This window comes from Capricornis sumatraensis, chromosome 5 (genome assembly GCF_032405125.1).
Source record: "Capricornis sumatraensis isolate serow.1 chromosome 5, serow.2, whole genome shotgun sequence".
NCBI classification, from domain to species: domain Eukaryota; kingdom Metazoa; phylum Chordata; class Mammalia; order Artiodactyla; family Bovidae; genus Capricornis; species Capricornis sumatraensis.
This window is the reverse complement of record NC_091073.1, coordinates 20,788,888-20,806,249: the sequence shown is the minus strand read 5'-3', so window position 1 is coordinate 20,806,249 and position 17,362 is coordinate 20,788,888. Positions and strand designations below refer to the sequence as shown.

The 17,362-nt window shown below is 35.2% G+C and overlaps 1 protein-coding gene across 1 annotated transcript in view; it reads right to left on the bottom strand.

The window, feature by feature from the left end:
* The window catches only part of GLCCI1 (glucocorticoid induced 1), a 104,511-nt gene that overhangs the window by 43,673 nt on the left and 43,476 nt on the right, over positions 1 to 17,362 (bottom strand). Inside the window, exon 3 of the mRNA XM_068973059.1 lies at positions 7,331 to 7,417. Within this exon, the coding sequence (XP_068829160.1) occupies positions 7,331 to 7,417 (87 nt within the window). The remainder of the gene's footprint in view (positions 1 to 7,330; positions 7,418 to 17,362) is intronic.

Sequence of the window (17,362 nt, the reverse complement as noted above, 5' to 3'; positions counted from 1 at the left end):
ATTTTGTTAAGGATGTCTACATCTATGTTCAAGAGAGAAACTGATTTGAAATGTTCTTTTCTTGAGGTATCTTTGCCTGCCAACATCAGATAACTCTAGACTGATAAAATACATTGGGAAGTGCCCCCTTCTTTCTGAAAGAGATTTGAAGGATTGTTTCTTTGAATATTTGATAGAATTCACCATATCAAACCCTGGGATTTTCTTTGCAGAAGATTTTTAATTCCTTAATTTCTTTATTGCTACAATTTATACTCATATTTTTCTATTTGTTCTTAAATTAGTTTTGGTAATTTGTTTCTTTCTAGTAATTCTTGTCTTGCTAGAATTTTATCCATTTCATCTTATGTTCTATTAATAAATTGATGACATACATTTGATTATATTTCTTTATAAAACCTTTTAAGTTCTAAAAGGCTGGTAGTAATGGCACCCCTTTCATTATTCATTTTGGTAATTTGTGTCTTTTCTTTCTTGGTCAATCGAACTAATGGTTTGTCAACTTTGTTCATCTTTCCAAAAAAACAACTTTTAATTTCATTGACTTTTCTCTAGTATTTTTCTGTTTCATTAGTTTTTAGCTATATTCTTTATAATTTCTTTTGCTTGCTTTTGGTATGATTTTCTCTTCTTGTCTAGTTTCTTAAGATGGAAGCTTAGGTACTGATTTGAGAATTTTCTTTTTCTTATATGTGCACTTACATATAACTTTTCCTTGAAGTACTGCTTTTTCTGTAAACATAAATTCTAAGCTGTCTTTTTAGCTTTCATTTATTCAAATATTTAAAATTTCCTTTTTGGTATTAGGTAAATGTTCTTTAAATGACAAATATTTAGGTCTGTTACAAGATTATTTTCTGTTACGTGATTTGAGTCTTTCACAACCTATTGAGTCTTGTTTTATGGCCCAGTTTATGGTCTAACCCAGAAAATGTTTCAATTTGAAAAAAATGTGTATTCTACAGTCACTGGGCAGTTTTCTGTGTATGTTAGGTCAAGTTGACTGATTATACTGTTTAAACTTCTATCTCCTTGCTGGTTTTCTACCCAATTCTATCAAATATTGTTAAGCAAAATGATTTCTTCTTCCACAGTTGTGCTTCATGCATTTTGAGACTATTGTTAGATATATAAACAATTATGAAATGTCTCTGCCTTCAGTAATATTTTTTGTCTAAAGTCTATTTCATCTGATAAGAAAGCATCATTACTCTTTTCAGTGTAGCTTTCCCATCTTTTTATTTTCAACCTACTTTTTCCTATCTTTGAACATAAGGTGTGTTTCTTATAGACAAGATACAGGTGAGTGTTGGTTTTTTATCCAACTTGACAATCTGTGCCTTTGAACGGAATGTTCGCTCCATTCATTTGATGTAATTAGATAACTGGATTTATTCCTGTCATTTTGCTACTTTTTTACTTGTGTCACATCTTTTTTACTCCTCTCTTCCTCCTTTAGGTGCTTTTGTGATATTTTTTATTGTATCATTTTATTCCACTTGTGGGGAGAAGGCAATGGCACCCCACTCCAGTACTGTTGCCTGGAAAATCCCACGGATGGAGGAGCCTGGTGGGCTGCTGTCCATGGGGTCGCGAAGAGTCGGGCACGACTGAGCGACTTCCCTTTCACTTTTCCCTTTCATGCATTGGAGAAGGCAGTGGCAACCCACTCCAGCATTCTTGCCTGGAGAATCCCAGGGACGGGGAGCCTGGTGGGCTGCCGTCTTTGGGGTCGCACAGGGTCGGACACGACTGAAGCGACTTAGCAGCATCAGCATTCTACTTTTGATATTTTCTATTCTTATACAGAGTTATTTTGTCAGGAACTGCTCTAGGGATTATAACAAGGATTTTAATTTATTATAGTCTACTTCAAAATAATATTTAATTCCAGTAAATGGGAAACTATATTCCAAAATATGTTTTTCCCTTGTCCTCTTTTGTGTTATTACTGTTATATTTAATGTATATGTTATACACCCAGCATAACAGTATTATAATTATTGTTTCATATAATCTTGTGTTTTAAATAGGTAAAAAAATGAGAAAAATGTATCTACAGATTGCTTTATATTTACTCACATATTTGCCATACCCAACACTCTTCAATTTTTCCTATCGATTTGAATTAAACTGGAGTCAGCACCTTCAGTATTTCCTGTAAGACAGCCTCAGTTCAGTTCAGTTGCTCAGTTGTGTCTGACTTTGCGACCTCACCCAAGACGGGCGGGTCATGGTGGAGAGGTCTGACAGAATGTGGTCCACTGGAGAAGGGAATGGCAAACCACTTCCGTATTCTTGCCTTGAGAACCCCGTGAACAGTATGAACAGTAAGACAGCCTAGTGGCAGGAAATTCTGTCAACCTTTATCTTGGAATACTTTATTTCACCTTTATGGGTTTTCTGAATATAGAATACTTGGTGGATATTTTTTTCTTTTAGCACTTTGAATATGTCCTGCTTTATGGTTTCTAGTGTTCTGATAAAAAAATCAGCCATTATGGTATTATTGTTCCCCTACTGTAATGTGTCATTTTTTTCTTCCAGTTTCTAGATTTTCTCTTTTCCTTTGGCTTTCAGCAGTTTAACTATGATGTGTCTATGTGTAGTTTTTTTTTGTTTTCGTACTTGGGGTTTGTTGAGCTTCTTGAATTTATAGATTGTTTTTCATCAAATCTGGAAAGTTTTCTGCCATTATTTCTTCAAATTTATCTCCTCTCTCCTCTCCTCTCCTCAGTCTCCATTTTGTGTATACATATGAACTTAATGTTTCCCCACAGGCCTTTGAGGCTCTTCTGACTTTTCTTCCATCTTTTTCTCTGCTCTCTGAGAGTATTCTATTGACCTGTACTGAAACTCACTGATTCTTCTGCCATCTCAAATTTTCTACCAAGTTCATCTAGTGAATTTTTAATTTTAGTACTATACATTTTAACTCTATAGAGTTTTGTATATTTTTTCTAATAATTGCATCTTTGTGGATATTCTTTATTCATTGAGTCATAGATGTCCTACTTCCCTGTAATGCTTTAAACATGGTTTTCTTTAGTTCTTTAGTTCTTTGAACGTACTGCTTTGATGTTTTAGTCTGCTAAATCCAACATATGGAGACACTTAGATACAGTTTCTACTGACTGTTTTTTATCCCTCAAGTAGCAGTTTAGTTCAGTCACTTAGTCGTGTCTGACTCTTTGCGACTCCATGGACTGCAGCATGCCAGGCTTCCCTGTCTATGACTAACTCCCAGAGCTTGTGCAAACTCATGTCCATTGAGTCAGTGATGCCCTTTGTCATCCCCTTTTCCTCCTGCCTTCAATTTTTCCCAGCATCAGGGTCTTTTCCAGTGAGTCAGCTCTTCACATCAGGTGGCCAAAGTATTGGAGCTTCAGCTTCAGCATCAGTCCTTCCAATGAGTACTCACAATTTATTTCCTTTAGGATTGACTGGTTTGATCTCCCTGCAGTCCAAGGGACTCTCAAGAGTCTTCTCCAACACCACAGTTCAAAGCATCAATTCTGTGGTGCTCAGCTTTCTCTATAGTCCAACTCTCACATCTATACATGACTCATGGAAAAACCATAGCTTTGACTATATGGACCTTTGACGGCAAAATAATGTCTCTGTTTTTTTAATATGATGTCTAGGTTTGTCAAAGCTTTTTTCCCAAGGAGCAAGCGTCTTTTAATTTCATTGCTTCAGTCACCATCTTCAGTGATTCTGGAACTCAAGAAAATAAAGTCTGTCACTGTTTCCATTGTTTCCCATCTACTTGCCATGAAGTGATGGAACCAGATGCCATGATCGTTGTTGTTTGAACATTGAGTTTTAAGCCAGCTTTTTCCACTCTCCTCTTTCACTTTCATCAAGAGGCTCTTTAGTTTCTTTTTGCTTTCTGCCGTAAGGGTGGTGTCATCTGCATGTCTGGGGTTATTGATATTTCTCCCTGCAGTCTTGATTCCAGCTTGTGTTTCACCAAGTCCAGCATTTTGCATGATATACTCTGCATATAAGTTAAACAGCAAGGTGACAATATACAACCTTGATGTACTCCTTTCCCAATCTGGAACCAGTCTATTGTTCCACGTCAGGTTCTAACTGTTGCTTCCTGACCTGCATACAGATTTCTCAGGAGGCAGGTCAGGTGGCCTGGTATTCCCATCTCTTGAAGAATTTTCCACAGTTTGTTGTGATCCACACAGTCAAGGCTTGAGCATAGTCAATGAAGCAGAAGTAGATGTTTACCTGGAATTCTCTTGCTTTTTCAATGATCCAATGGATGTTGGCAATTTGATCTCTGGTTTCTCTGCCTTTTCTGAATCCAGCATGAACATCTGGAAGTTCTTGCTTCATGTACTGTTGAAGCCTAGCATGGAGAATTTTGATCATTACCTTGCTAGCATGTGAGATGAGTGCAATTGTGCAGTACTTTGAACATTCTTTGGCATTGCTTTTCTCTGGAATTGGAATAAAAACTGATCTTTTCCAGTCCTGTGGCCACTGCTGAGTTTTCTAAATTTGCTGGCATATTGAGTGCAGTACTTTCTCAGCATCATCTTTTAGGATTTGAAATAGCTCAGCTGGAATTCCAACATGTCCATTAGCTTTGTTCATAGTGATGCTTCCTAAGGCCCACTTGGCTTCACATTCCAGGATGTCTGCCTCTAGGTGAGTGATCACACCATCGTGGTTATCTGGGTTTAAGATCTTTTTTGTATAGTTCTTCTGCATATTCTTGCCACCTCTTCTTAATATCTTCTGCTTCTGTTAGGTCCATACCATTTCTGTCCTTCACTATGCCCATCTTTGCATGTAATGTTCCCTTGCTATCTCTAATTTTCTTGGAGAGCTCTGTAGTCTTTCCCATTCTATTGTTTTCTTCCACTGATCACTGAGGAAGGCTTTCTTATCTCTCCTTGCTGTTCTTTGGAACCCTGTATCTAGATAAATATATCTTTCCTTTTCTCCTTTGCCTTTTGCTTCTCTTTTTTTCTGAGCTATCTTTAAGGCCTTCTGAGACAAACATTTTGCCTTTTTGCATTTCTTCTTCTTAGGGATGGTTTTGATTACTACCTCCTGTATAATGTTACGAACCTCCATCCATAGTTCTTCAGGCATAGTTCCTCAAGTATGGGTCATCCATTTTTGTTTCTTTGCATATCTCTAAATTTTTTGCTGAACTTTGGACATTTTAGATAATATACTGGAGCAACTAGATTCTGATTTTGTCTGAGAGCAGTTGATAGACTAAAAGTCTATTTTCCCCACAATATGTGGCCACTGACATCTCCTCCATTTCTCCTGCCCCTCATTTTTCTTTCTAAGACTGGCTTTTTCATACCTTTTTAATGTGGTCTCCAGTGTCACCTTACTGTTTAGCAAAACACTATTCAGACAGTTTACTCAAACATCTCAGTCCAGTAAAACTACCACTCTCAGGATGTGTGTATATTTGAATGAGGTTTATGTGTGGAATGAGGAGTGCATTCAAAACTTGGGCCTTTTACAAGCTGGCCTCAGATTTTATTACCACTGGGCCTGTTTGGTCTCATTTCCGCTTATTCTTAGGCTGCACTACCCAGTGAGAAGTGGGTGACTTGGGCCCACTGATATTCTGCTACACTATTCTACAGTCAACCTAGGATATGGGGTGAACTTATCAAGCCTCCAAGACTGTCTGACTTCCTAGAACTCTCTATAAAATCCTGCCACTCTGTTGAGTCTGGGCTTGCCACAAATCACCCCTAAATCTCAGACCAGCAGAACCACAGGTCCTCCCTACTTTGCAACTAAGAACGTTATTTTCCTCTGTAACACTCCCTTAGCAAGGTCCTCTCTCCAGCAGGGGCAGCAAAGCTTCTGCTTTTCAAGGGCTGCCCCGTCCGAGCTGAAATACCACACCTGCAAAGCTGGAGGTGAGGAACAGGGAAAGAAGCGCAGCACCAAGTAAGAACACCACAAACTTGTGTTATTCTCACCCTGAGGAGTTCAATACTTTCCATGAATGAGGTTTCTCAATTTGACTGACTTCCAGAGTGCTAAATTTGTTTTAATTATTTTGTCCAGCTTTATTATTCTTTTGTGAGGAGAGTAATTAAATCTCTCACTCCGTCATGTCAGCCATTCCTTTTTAATAGGGTATATCATGTATTGCTGTAGTCCAAAGTTCAACTATTCCAATTCCTGGCTATAGCTTTAAGATTATATTTACCTGTGAGATAAAAGAGCAAATTTATTTTTTATTCAATATCACTCAATAGTCTATGCATATATACATGTCTTCAATGCCTATCTTAAACTAGATATGGAGTCAGCTTCCTTTTTTGTTGCTGTTGGGAAAAATTGATTTTGTGCATATGTGTTTGTATGTGGCATGAATAGGAACTGAGGATTTCTCTACATCAATAATATAATGAAGCAACAAAAATGTAACACAGTCATAGGCAACAGACTATGCGAATAGACTACTGTATCTATTCAGTCCAGATACCACAGTACATGAGAAATACTGATACATAAAGTATATGAAAATGATACTAAGAGGTATGGAAACTATCATATGAATATACTTGAGAGAAATGTCAATGTTTATCCTGGAGGAAAATGACATACTGCAAGCCTTTCAAATATTTAAATTATACTTTTTCAATATTGATACAGAGGGCAGAGTCAAAACTTAGGGGTATAATTTTAAGTTCAATATACAGAATAAACTAGTTAACAATTTAAGCTGAAACAACTGAACTGTTTTGGTTCCCTTGCAAAGTGATGAGCTTTTTCACTGAGAATGACTATAATAGACTAGATGAACATTTTCTAAGGAGTGCTGTGTTCTTTTTTATTTTTGATTGGAGGATAATTGCTATATACTGTTGTGTTGGTTTCTAGAGTACAACAATGTGAATCAACTATAAGTATACAAGTATTTATACAGGAGACAGACTAGATGATCTTTCAACTTTAAGTTTCTCTAACTTTATCATACCGTTGTAAAAACCTGTCATCTATAGGTCTAGTTGCTGTAATTCAAAAACAAGAAAGCTGAAATGGGAAAAAAAATAACTAAAATGAACAAGATAAAATAACATAAATTCAGACTTCATTCTGGAAAGGCAAAAAAGCTCAGTGAGTACATAAGAAATATTCATAAAAATATGAAGGGCACAAATCATGTAAACTCAGAATTATTCACCAAAAAGTGGAAAGCAACCCTTATAACTCTGAAAGAGGTAAGTTTATCACAAATACAGGAAGTATCATTATATTCAGGAAATAGTTAAGATAATTTGCTAGGACCAGAGCATGTTACAGACTGGAAACAGAAGTAACTTACCTCTTTCAGTTGATCAGCACTCCCCCATGATGCAGAACGCTGATGTGATCTCTTTTCTGCACCTTCTTCTGCCCAACAACTAGGTGTCTTTAAAAAAAAGAAACAAATAAAAAATGAGGAATTTTGTTTCTACTCCTTAATCTCATAGCAACTCAAACATATTATATTAGCACATACCAATTACAGGGTTATACTAAACACTAAAAACCTTAAAAGCTAGGACTTTCATGACCCTGTGAAATGTTTATTATTCTAACTTAGATACAGTCAATCTAAGATGTCTCTGAGTAACGTTACTCAAAACATTTGGTTTTTTACATCAACATTAATAACTTAAAGTTTTCAAATTCAAAGAGAACTGTGAAATATACATATTGTTTTTTTTTTAAAGAGAAAAGGCAAACTACCATTTATGAAATGGTATTTTTATTACATACAATAGAAGTAAAATTAACAGAATGTGTTTAGAAGCAGTGGGCTTACAGATTACCTCTATGTCAAATACCTATTGATAGGTAGTACCGTTTTTTGAAAAACATCAAGCATGTTTATATAAAAATGTTATGAAAATAGGAAGAGATTAGGCTAAATTGACTATAATATTTGCTGTTGTTTTTGCTAAGAATAATTGCTTTACGGAATTTTGTTATTTTCTGCCACATATCAACATGAATCAGCCATAGGTATACATATGTTGCCTCCCCATCCCACCCCTCTAGGTTGTTGTTACCACAGCCCCTGTTTGAGTTCCCTGAGTCATACAGCAAATTCCCATTGGCTATCTATTTTACATATGGAAATGTAAGTTTCCGTGTTACTCTCTCCATACATTTCACCTTTTCCCTCCTCCCCAACCCCTGTGTCCGTAAGTCTGTTCTCTATGTCTGCTTCTGCACTGCTGCCCTGTAAATAAATCCATTGGTACCATCTTTCTAGATCCCATATATATGCATTAGTATATGATATTTATCTTTCTCCTTCTGACTTACTGTACTCTGTTATATAGGCTCTAGGTTCATCCACCTCATTAGAACTGACTCAGATGTGCTCCTTTTTACGGCTGAGTAATATTCCATGTGTATATGTACCACAGCTCTTTATCCATTCATCTGTTGATGGACACCTAGGTTGTTTCCACATTCCAGTTATTGTAAATAGTGCTGCAGTGAACATTGAGGTATATGTGTCTTTTTCAATTTTGGTTTCCTCAGGGTATATGCCTAGGAGTGGGATTGCTGGGTCATTGCTTTTATTCCTAGCTTTTTAAGCAATCTCCTAGATTTTTAAGTCTTCTATAGTGGCTGTATCAATTTACATTGCCACCAACAGTGCAAGAGGGTTCCCTTTTCTCCACACCTTCTCCAACATTTATTGCTTGTAGACTTTTTGATGATGGCCATCCTAACTGGTGTGAGGTGATATCTCATTGTGGTTTTGATGTGCACTTCTCTAATAATGAGCGATGCTGAGCATCTTTTCATGTGTTTGTTAGCCACCTGTATGTCTTCTTTGGAAAAATGTCTGTTTAGGTCTTTTTCCCACTTTTTAATTGGGTTGTTTGTTTTTCTGGTATTGAGTTGTATGAGCTGCTTGTTTACTGTGGAAATTAATCCCTTGTAAACTGACTATAATTTAAAGCAGTGCATCTTAAAAAACAACAAGAAACTGAGCTACATGTCAGCAAACAGAATTGCTTTTACCTAAAACCTCATTTTGAGTGAGTTAATCCATAATACACACTTCATCCAAATATACCATAAAACATTAACTGCCACATAGTAAGGTCATTTACTGGTTGTCTTAAAAATAAAAAATAGTAAAACTATCATCTTTAATATATGCGAAGATTTTTGCAACTTAGGGAACATTAAAACCACTATTTTAAGACAAAGGGCATTGATCATCACACATAAATATAAATATATATGGCTTTTAAATTATTTTTTATTATGTACCTAAAATTCATCATTTATATTGAGGCTACATCTGTGACTCTACATAATGCACAACTTCTTATGAGGAAGCCATCAGTTCTATACAATTCAAAATGCTTGTGGACAACTTTTAAAATAATTACCAGCTCTTAAAAGTAATGATACTCCAAAATAAAACCAGTAACAACTGAATGCTAGTTGAATAAAAATACATATAAACTGCTTTAAGAGTTCAAATAGTAAAGTGAAACTATTTAGTCATATTATTGAGTAAAATATTTTATTCAATTGGCATCTGCAAAGAGGTATTATTAATATATTAAATAAGCTGCTTGCAAATAACTGATTATTGAAATTTCCTAATCTCAGTGTTAGATAAGAAAAACTACTATGAAATTAATCCCTAAGTAGTTGTATCTTTAACAATTTATTCTAAAATTATTCAATTATGATAGTTTTAGTCAAACTTTTATTTTGAGAATCTATATGCCTTAATACTTTTGCCTTTCTACCAAACATAAGCATTACTCTAACCCAAAGTCAAATGCTTAAGGGTCATCTGATTTTGGATCAAATGACTAAGGATCAATGTTTAAAACTCAAAAGTGTATTTGCAGAAAATTAGTCAAATTTCTGATATGTTCCATAATTATTTAACAATAACATTTATAACACTATTTTCATTTTGTAAGCTCTAATTTTTTCAAAGGATATTCATATAAACTATATCTTCAACTTAGAGATAAATCAATAACCAGGAAAATTCTGCAAATGCCTCAATTCTGGCAAGCATGCCAATGGCAAATGAATTTAAATCTGAGGTCTCTCATCTGAGGGTATCTTCTTTCTTCCTATTGTCATTCTTTTCTTAAAACTGAATGTGAAACCCTTTTGATCATTTGGAATGTAGTACTGGTTATACAAAAGAAATACATAAAAACTAACTGTAAAAGAATATTTATGATCCTGAAATCTATCTAGCAAATTACATAGTTTTTTTTTTTAAGTATAAAACCACTGGGAGAATTCTTTCAATCATGTAGCTATAAAATGACATGAATATAAATAACTTAAGTATATTAATCAGTTTCAACTTTTCAAAAAAAATTATTTCATTTTAATTGCACATATATACAAATATATTCTAAAGACTGCACTGTCCAAAACAGAAGCTACTAGCCACATGTAGTAATTTAAATTAACAAAAATAAAACAAAAAATCCAGTTCCTTGGCCTCACTAGCACATTTTACATGCTTAATAACCACATGTAGCTCCTGACAGCCATACAGAACAGCACAGATATAGCACATTTCTACCACTGCAGAAAGTTCTGTCCAGAGCAGTGTTTTAAAAATCATTGATTTTTAACAAGTTATTCAAATCAAACCAAAATCAAAGATGGCTACTTGGTCTTCAAATCTACTTATAATTATGTTTCTGAAGTCACAGAGGATGAGTTAATTTGTATCCAATTTGTTAAGTCTGAGTACATGAGAACTATTTTACCATTTGAATTAGGAAAACAACAACACAAAGTAGCAAAAGTTATTTGCTTTCATGTCAGCAAGAGATTCTTTTTCAACTGGCCTGTTATTCCGTCCATTAATCTAGAGTAGAATTTTATGAACTGTCCTACTTATGTCCTGGATTTCAGTAAAAAACTTATGACAGAAGAATCCCATGATCAAACAAATTTGGGAAATATTATATACTATATCTGTCTATTCAGTGTAACAATGCAATTAGCATTTCAAAACTCAAATATACAAACACACATACACAAATAACTTTTTTTAAAACCTGCTTTACTCTCTCTTACGGGCTTCCCTTGTAGCTCAGCTAGTAAAGAATCCGCCTGCGATGCAGGAGACCCCTGGGTTCGATTCCTGGGTCAGGAAGATCCACTGGAGAAGGGATAGGCCACCCACCCCAGCTGGGCTTCCCTGGTGGCTCAGCTGGTAAAGATTCCGCCTGCAATGTGAGAGACCTGAGTTCAATCCCTAGGTTGGGAAGGTCCCTTGGAGAAGGGAATGGCTACCCACTCCAGTATTCTGGTCTGGACAATTCCATGGACTGTATATCCATGGGGTCACAAAGAGTCCGACACAACTGAGTAACTTTCACTTTCACTTACTCTCTTACTTATATGATCCTAGAACACTTATTTTATACTTACTAACATTTCCAGGCAACCTGGAAAGAAAGAAAAGAAATATAATCCACAGTGAGTGGTATTATATATAACAGCATGCTTTTCAGCCCACATACTCAAGAGGATTCTTCCTTTCTAGCTGCCTCTACTTAAACTACTAGGGGAGAGAAAATGAACCTTTCATACATTTGAGCAAGACTATTGACAAAAAGGTGGCTCGCCAAAAAAAAAAAAAAAAAAATCCCCTCTACATCAAAAAGGATACCTATAGGTGGAAGAGGCCATTTAAAAATTTTACCTCTCAGAATCACACAAAGTCCAGCCCTTGAAGCTTTAAGGACCCCCTTAGCCGGCCTACTGTCTTGGTTTCCTGTGAGATGAATGCTGCTTCTCCGAGTCATATAAACAAAAAATAATCCTACTGCACAGGACTACACATTTGTATTTAAGACTATTTTTAAAGACCAGTTTTAGGCTAATAGACAGACTGAGAGACATTACAGAGATTTTCTATATACCCTTCACCTCCACAAATGCACAGCCATCCCTACAGAGTGGGACATTTGTTACAACTGATGAACCCACACTGACACATCATTATTACCCAGAGTCCATAGTTTACATTTAGAGTTCACTCTTGGTGATGTGCATTCTATGGGTTTGGAAAAATGTATAATGACACATATCCATCATTATATTACCATGCTGCTGCTGCTAAGTCGCGTCAGTCGTGTCCGACTCTGTGCGACCCCATAGACAGCAGCCCACCAGGCTCCCCTGTCCCTGGGATTCTCCAGGCAAGAAACTGGAGTGAGATGCCATTTCCTTCTCCAGTGCATGAAAGTGAAAAGTGAAAGAAGTCACTCAGTAGTGTCCTACTCTTTGCAACCCCAGGGACTGTAGCCTACCAGGCTCTTCCATCCATGGGATTTTCCAGGCAAGAGTACTGGAGTGGGTTGCCATTCCCTTCTCCATACCTACAGAGTTATTTTCACTGCCCTAAAAATTCTCTGTGCTCTATTAATTCCTCCCCCTCTCCAAACCCCTGACAACCATTGATCTTTTTACTCTTTCCACTGTTTTGCCTTTTCCAGAATGTCAGGTAGTTAGAATCATATAGTAGGTTGCCGTTTCAGAGTTGCTTCTTTCACTTGGTAATATACATTAAAGGTTCCTCCACGCTTTTTCTTTTTTAAAAAAATATTTATTTGGCTGTGTCAGGTCTTAGTTATAACACACAGGATCTTCGATCTTTGTTGCAGCATGTGGGGTATTTAATTGTGGCGTGCGAACTCTTAGTTGTGGCATGTGGGATCTAGTTCATTCACTCATTCACCTACTGAAGGATATTTTGGTTGCTTCCTAGTTTGGCAATTATGAATAAAGCTGCTGTAAATATCTGTATGCAGGTGTTTGTAAGTTTTCAACTTCTTTGGGTAAATACCAAGGAACATGAATGTTGGTCTGTAAGCTAAGAGTATACTTAAGTTTTGTAAGATACTGCCAAACCGTCTTCCAAAGTGGATGTACCACTTCCTATTTCCACCAGCAACATATGACAGTTCCTGTTGCTCTGCATTCTGCTCAGCATCTGGTGTTGTCAGAGTACTGGATTTTGACCATTCTAATAGATGTGTGGAGTACCTCATTTTAACTGGCTTTTCCCTAATAACCTATAATGTGGAACACCTTTTCATATGCTTGTTCACAGTGTGTACATCTTCCTTAGTGACCTGTCTGTTAAGGTCTTTGGCCTATTTTTTAATCAGCTAGTTTGTTTTCTTCTTGTTGAGTTTTAAAAGATGTTTGCATATTTTGGATAGGGGTCTTTTATTAGATATGAACAATGGGTACTTGTGCGATTCATATCTATATTCACAGACATCAAGGGTGAATATGCTTTCCTGCTTTATCAACTTCAAAATGGATCAAACTAACTCCTAGCAAAATATTCTTTTTCAATATGCAAGAGCCTAGAGTCAGTTCCAAAAATCTCACCAGAAAAAAAAGAAAAAGTGAATCACTTCAGAAAATTCTCTTAATCTTACTTAAAACTTACTTTAAGTCCTATGTAAAACTTTAAAATCTGTATTTTTTGTGTGGTTTAAATTTAGTCTTAAAAATTTACTATAGTTTATAGTGTATTACAGAAATACGATTCCTAACTGCTACTTACTTTTACTTTACTTAAATAGATGATACTTAACATTATGGTACTAATAAACTTGACAAGAAAAGAAATGGAATTACTTGAAAAATCAATGATAATTTAATAGTTAAAATTATAATCTGATTTTAAGGTACAGAAAAGTTTTTAAAATAGAAAATGACAAACCCCTCATTATTCATGTCTTTGAGAGATTTGGTTTTCTTTTGACTAATAAATTTTTTTAACTTTTTAAAAACTTTGAAAAGATCATTTTGAAAAGACTATCCTGATGAAGCATTAAAAAATAGAGCACAAAAAGCCTGTGACGATAATATTATGCTTTGCTTTCCCAGTAACTGTATATAAGTTTATATAGTTTTGTAACCAAATATAAACATGAATAGTCTCTTCACTAATTAAGAAGTGTACAAAAGGAAGAGTCTGGCTAAAAACAAGAGCTTTAGGAATTCAGTGAGAGCAGTTACACCCTCAAATTTTTTCATCATGCTCCAGCTACATACTAAGTTACCTGCTCATTCTGTTAGATTACAAAAATGTATAAAATCCATGTCTATGTAGGCTTAAAAATGTTCCACACACAACTGAATAAAAGCCTGTGTAGTAATGGTTTGTGATTTTCTAGATTATTAGCCAGGGAACTTATTCAGAAGAGTTAAGAAGTTATATTTCTGTTTCCAGATCTTAAGGTGATGGAGGTGTTGGTGGTACATGTCTGGATAGCAATTTTTAAAAACAGGAAATACCACAGAAATCAACTATCACATCTATGTTCAATTCAGTTCAGTCGCTATGTTATACATGATAAAAGTATTTGCCTGATCTGTAAGAAACGTTAATTTGAATAAAAGCAATCATAAATGTGCCCCAAATCTTAAGAATATTCATAGTAAATGTACTTCTAAAAACTAATCTGAAATGCACACCAAGAGAAGCAGTGGAAATAAATGTCTATCAACAGAGAAAAGGAAAATTGTGGAACAGTCTTATAATACAAGAAAACACACTGAACAGACTGTAATCCCACTTTAGTAACCAAATACACACACAGAGAAAAAGACTTTAAAGAGATATTTCAAAATATAAATATGTAAGAATTCTAGACAATTATAAATTCTTTTTTTCAGCTGAGAAAAATCAAGATTTAAAAAAGAGACTTAATACTTAATGACATAAGAAAATGTTATGATTTATTAAATAGGTTATAAAACACTACCTGCAATCTCATCTGAACTCTCTATTTTTTGAACTCTATTGTTTAAATGGTAATTTAAATTTTTTTAATTTTCTAAATGTAAATAATCAAAATATAAGAGGGTATATACATCAAAATGTTAGAAACAGCTATCTGGATATTAGAATTATAAGTAGCTTATTTTGAGATTTTGGGTATTTTCCAAATCTTCTGCAGTGACTACTGTTTCAAAATTAGAAGTAGGATTTTAAAAAAATAAGAGAGCTGTGTTATATAGAATTTGTAAGTGTGGATGTATATTCTGAGAAAGTCAAACACAGAATTTATAGAAATTCTAACTTTAGATGCAAACCTCAAATCTATCTTGGAAGACACATTACAAGTTAAATAAAGAGGTTAGTATACATCACCATAAATTATTTGTCACTGCACAGGGGTCCCTCTGACTAATAGGCTGGGGCTCTCTCACAACTGCAAGTGCCAGCACGTAGTTTATCACTGGCTGTGGGAATAGAGTTGGAGACTTTAGAAAAGCCAAAATACTTAAGTGTTTAGAGTAAATGAAAACTGAAGATAACTGAAAAGTCCAACACCCAGAAATATTAGTGGAATGAGAATATGACAGGAAATTATAATTCAGTTTAGATATCTCTTTCATGTTATACTTTAATTATATGGAGGAAAAAATATCTATAAAAATGTTTTCCTGAAAAAGTTAAACACAGAGCTTCCATATGCTTCAGCAATTCCTAGAGAAATGAAAACATATGTAAACACAAAATCTTGTATGCAAATGTTCGAAGCAGTTCACCAACTCAAGAATGTACAAATAAACTGTAGCATGTCCATTCCATGAACATTATTTGGCAATACAAAGGAATGAAGTACTTATAACTGTGCTACTGCATAGATGAAACTTAAAAATACTATACTAAATGGAAAACACCGGAAACCAAAGGCTACAAATTGTATGAGGCTATTGACTGAAGCAACAGAGCATGCATCCATGCACTGATATGCAATGTTCAGAACATGCATACCAAGAGAGGGAGAAAGGAGAATACTCGGCACTGTGTGTGGCTGAGGGAAGGAAGGCTGGGGCCAGACAGTGAGGGACTGCTAATGGGCACAGTGGTTTTCACTGGATGGAAATGTTCTAAAATTGATTATGGCAATGTTTGCACAACTCTGAATATATTAAGAACCATGAATTGTACACTCTAAATAGATGAACTGTATGGTATATAAATTATATTTCAATAAAAACAGTTATTAAAAATAATTATGTAAGAGGAAATTATAAATCAATCTCATTTTTCAATTTTAAAAAAGCCCTGTATTGCTAAACCTGAAAGTCCCAAGCATTGCTTGTATTTTCTCAAAAATAATTAGTCTTCTCTATCAGACTCTTCTTGCCAAGCTTCAAACCACACTGAGGCACTAGTAATGTCATAGAAAAGGGAAGGAGGAGTACATTAGTATTCTATCCAGTCAGGTTTCTCAAATCATTTCAAGAACATTTAACAAAGGAAATAACATAACATAAAGTATACTATATATCAAAAATGCTAATCTCTGACTTCTTACAGAAACAGTTACTAAATAGACTCTTGACAAACAACCGGTTTCTGCTTTAACCAAAAGGAGACAGTCATATGAGGAATTAAAATTATAAAGAATATTTTAACTTATTATTTGGTATTTATACTTAATAATACCTATTGTGACGAGTTTTATTACTATTATTGTGGATAAATTTAAAGCCAAACTAATTTTCAGTTTTTAGAGAGCATTATTAAAACATTCATTCTTTACTGTTGCAATTTTTTCAGCTGCAATTTGCTTTGATTGCTGAGTTTCAAAAAACTGATTCCACTTGCAAATAATGAGAGCAATTTTACTTTTTTAAAAGTAGTATTTCCAAACACTTTTAAAAAATATATTTGGCAAACACATTTGACTATAAGTGCCTCAGTATCATCCAAGAGATAAATAACTTTTATTGCTTTTAGTATCTTTTAAGAATTGATGCTTTTGAACTGTGGTGTTGGAGAAGACTCTTGAGAGTCCCTTGGACTGCAAGGAGATCCAACCAGTCCATTCTGAAGGAGATCAATCCTGGGATGTCTTTGGAAGGAATGATGCTAAAGCTGAAACTCCAGTACTTTGGCCACCTCATGCAAAGAGTTGACTCATTGGAAAAGACTCTGATGCTGGGAGGGATTGGGGGCAGGAGGAAAAGGGGACAACAGACGATGAGATGGCTGGATGGCATCACCGACTCAATGGACGTGAGTTTGGGTGAACTCCAGGAGTTGGTGATGGACAGGGAGGCCTGGCGTGCTGCGATTCATGGGGTCGCAAAGAGTCGGACACAACTGAGCAACTGAACTGAACTGAATGTTTTTTAATCTCTTATACTTGACAGAAAATCAGCAACATAGGTGACTGACAAGATAGACATCAGAAATACTAATACTGACTAGATACCTGCCAAAAATATTTCCATACCATTCTGAAGTCATAAAAACTAATAGTGCTCAACTGATGATGACATGAATATCATCAATGGAATACGTTAG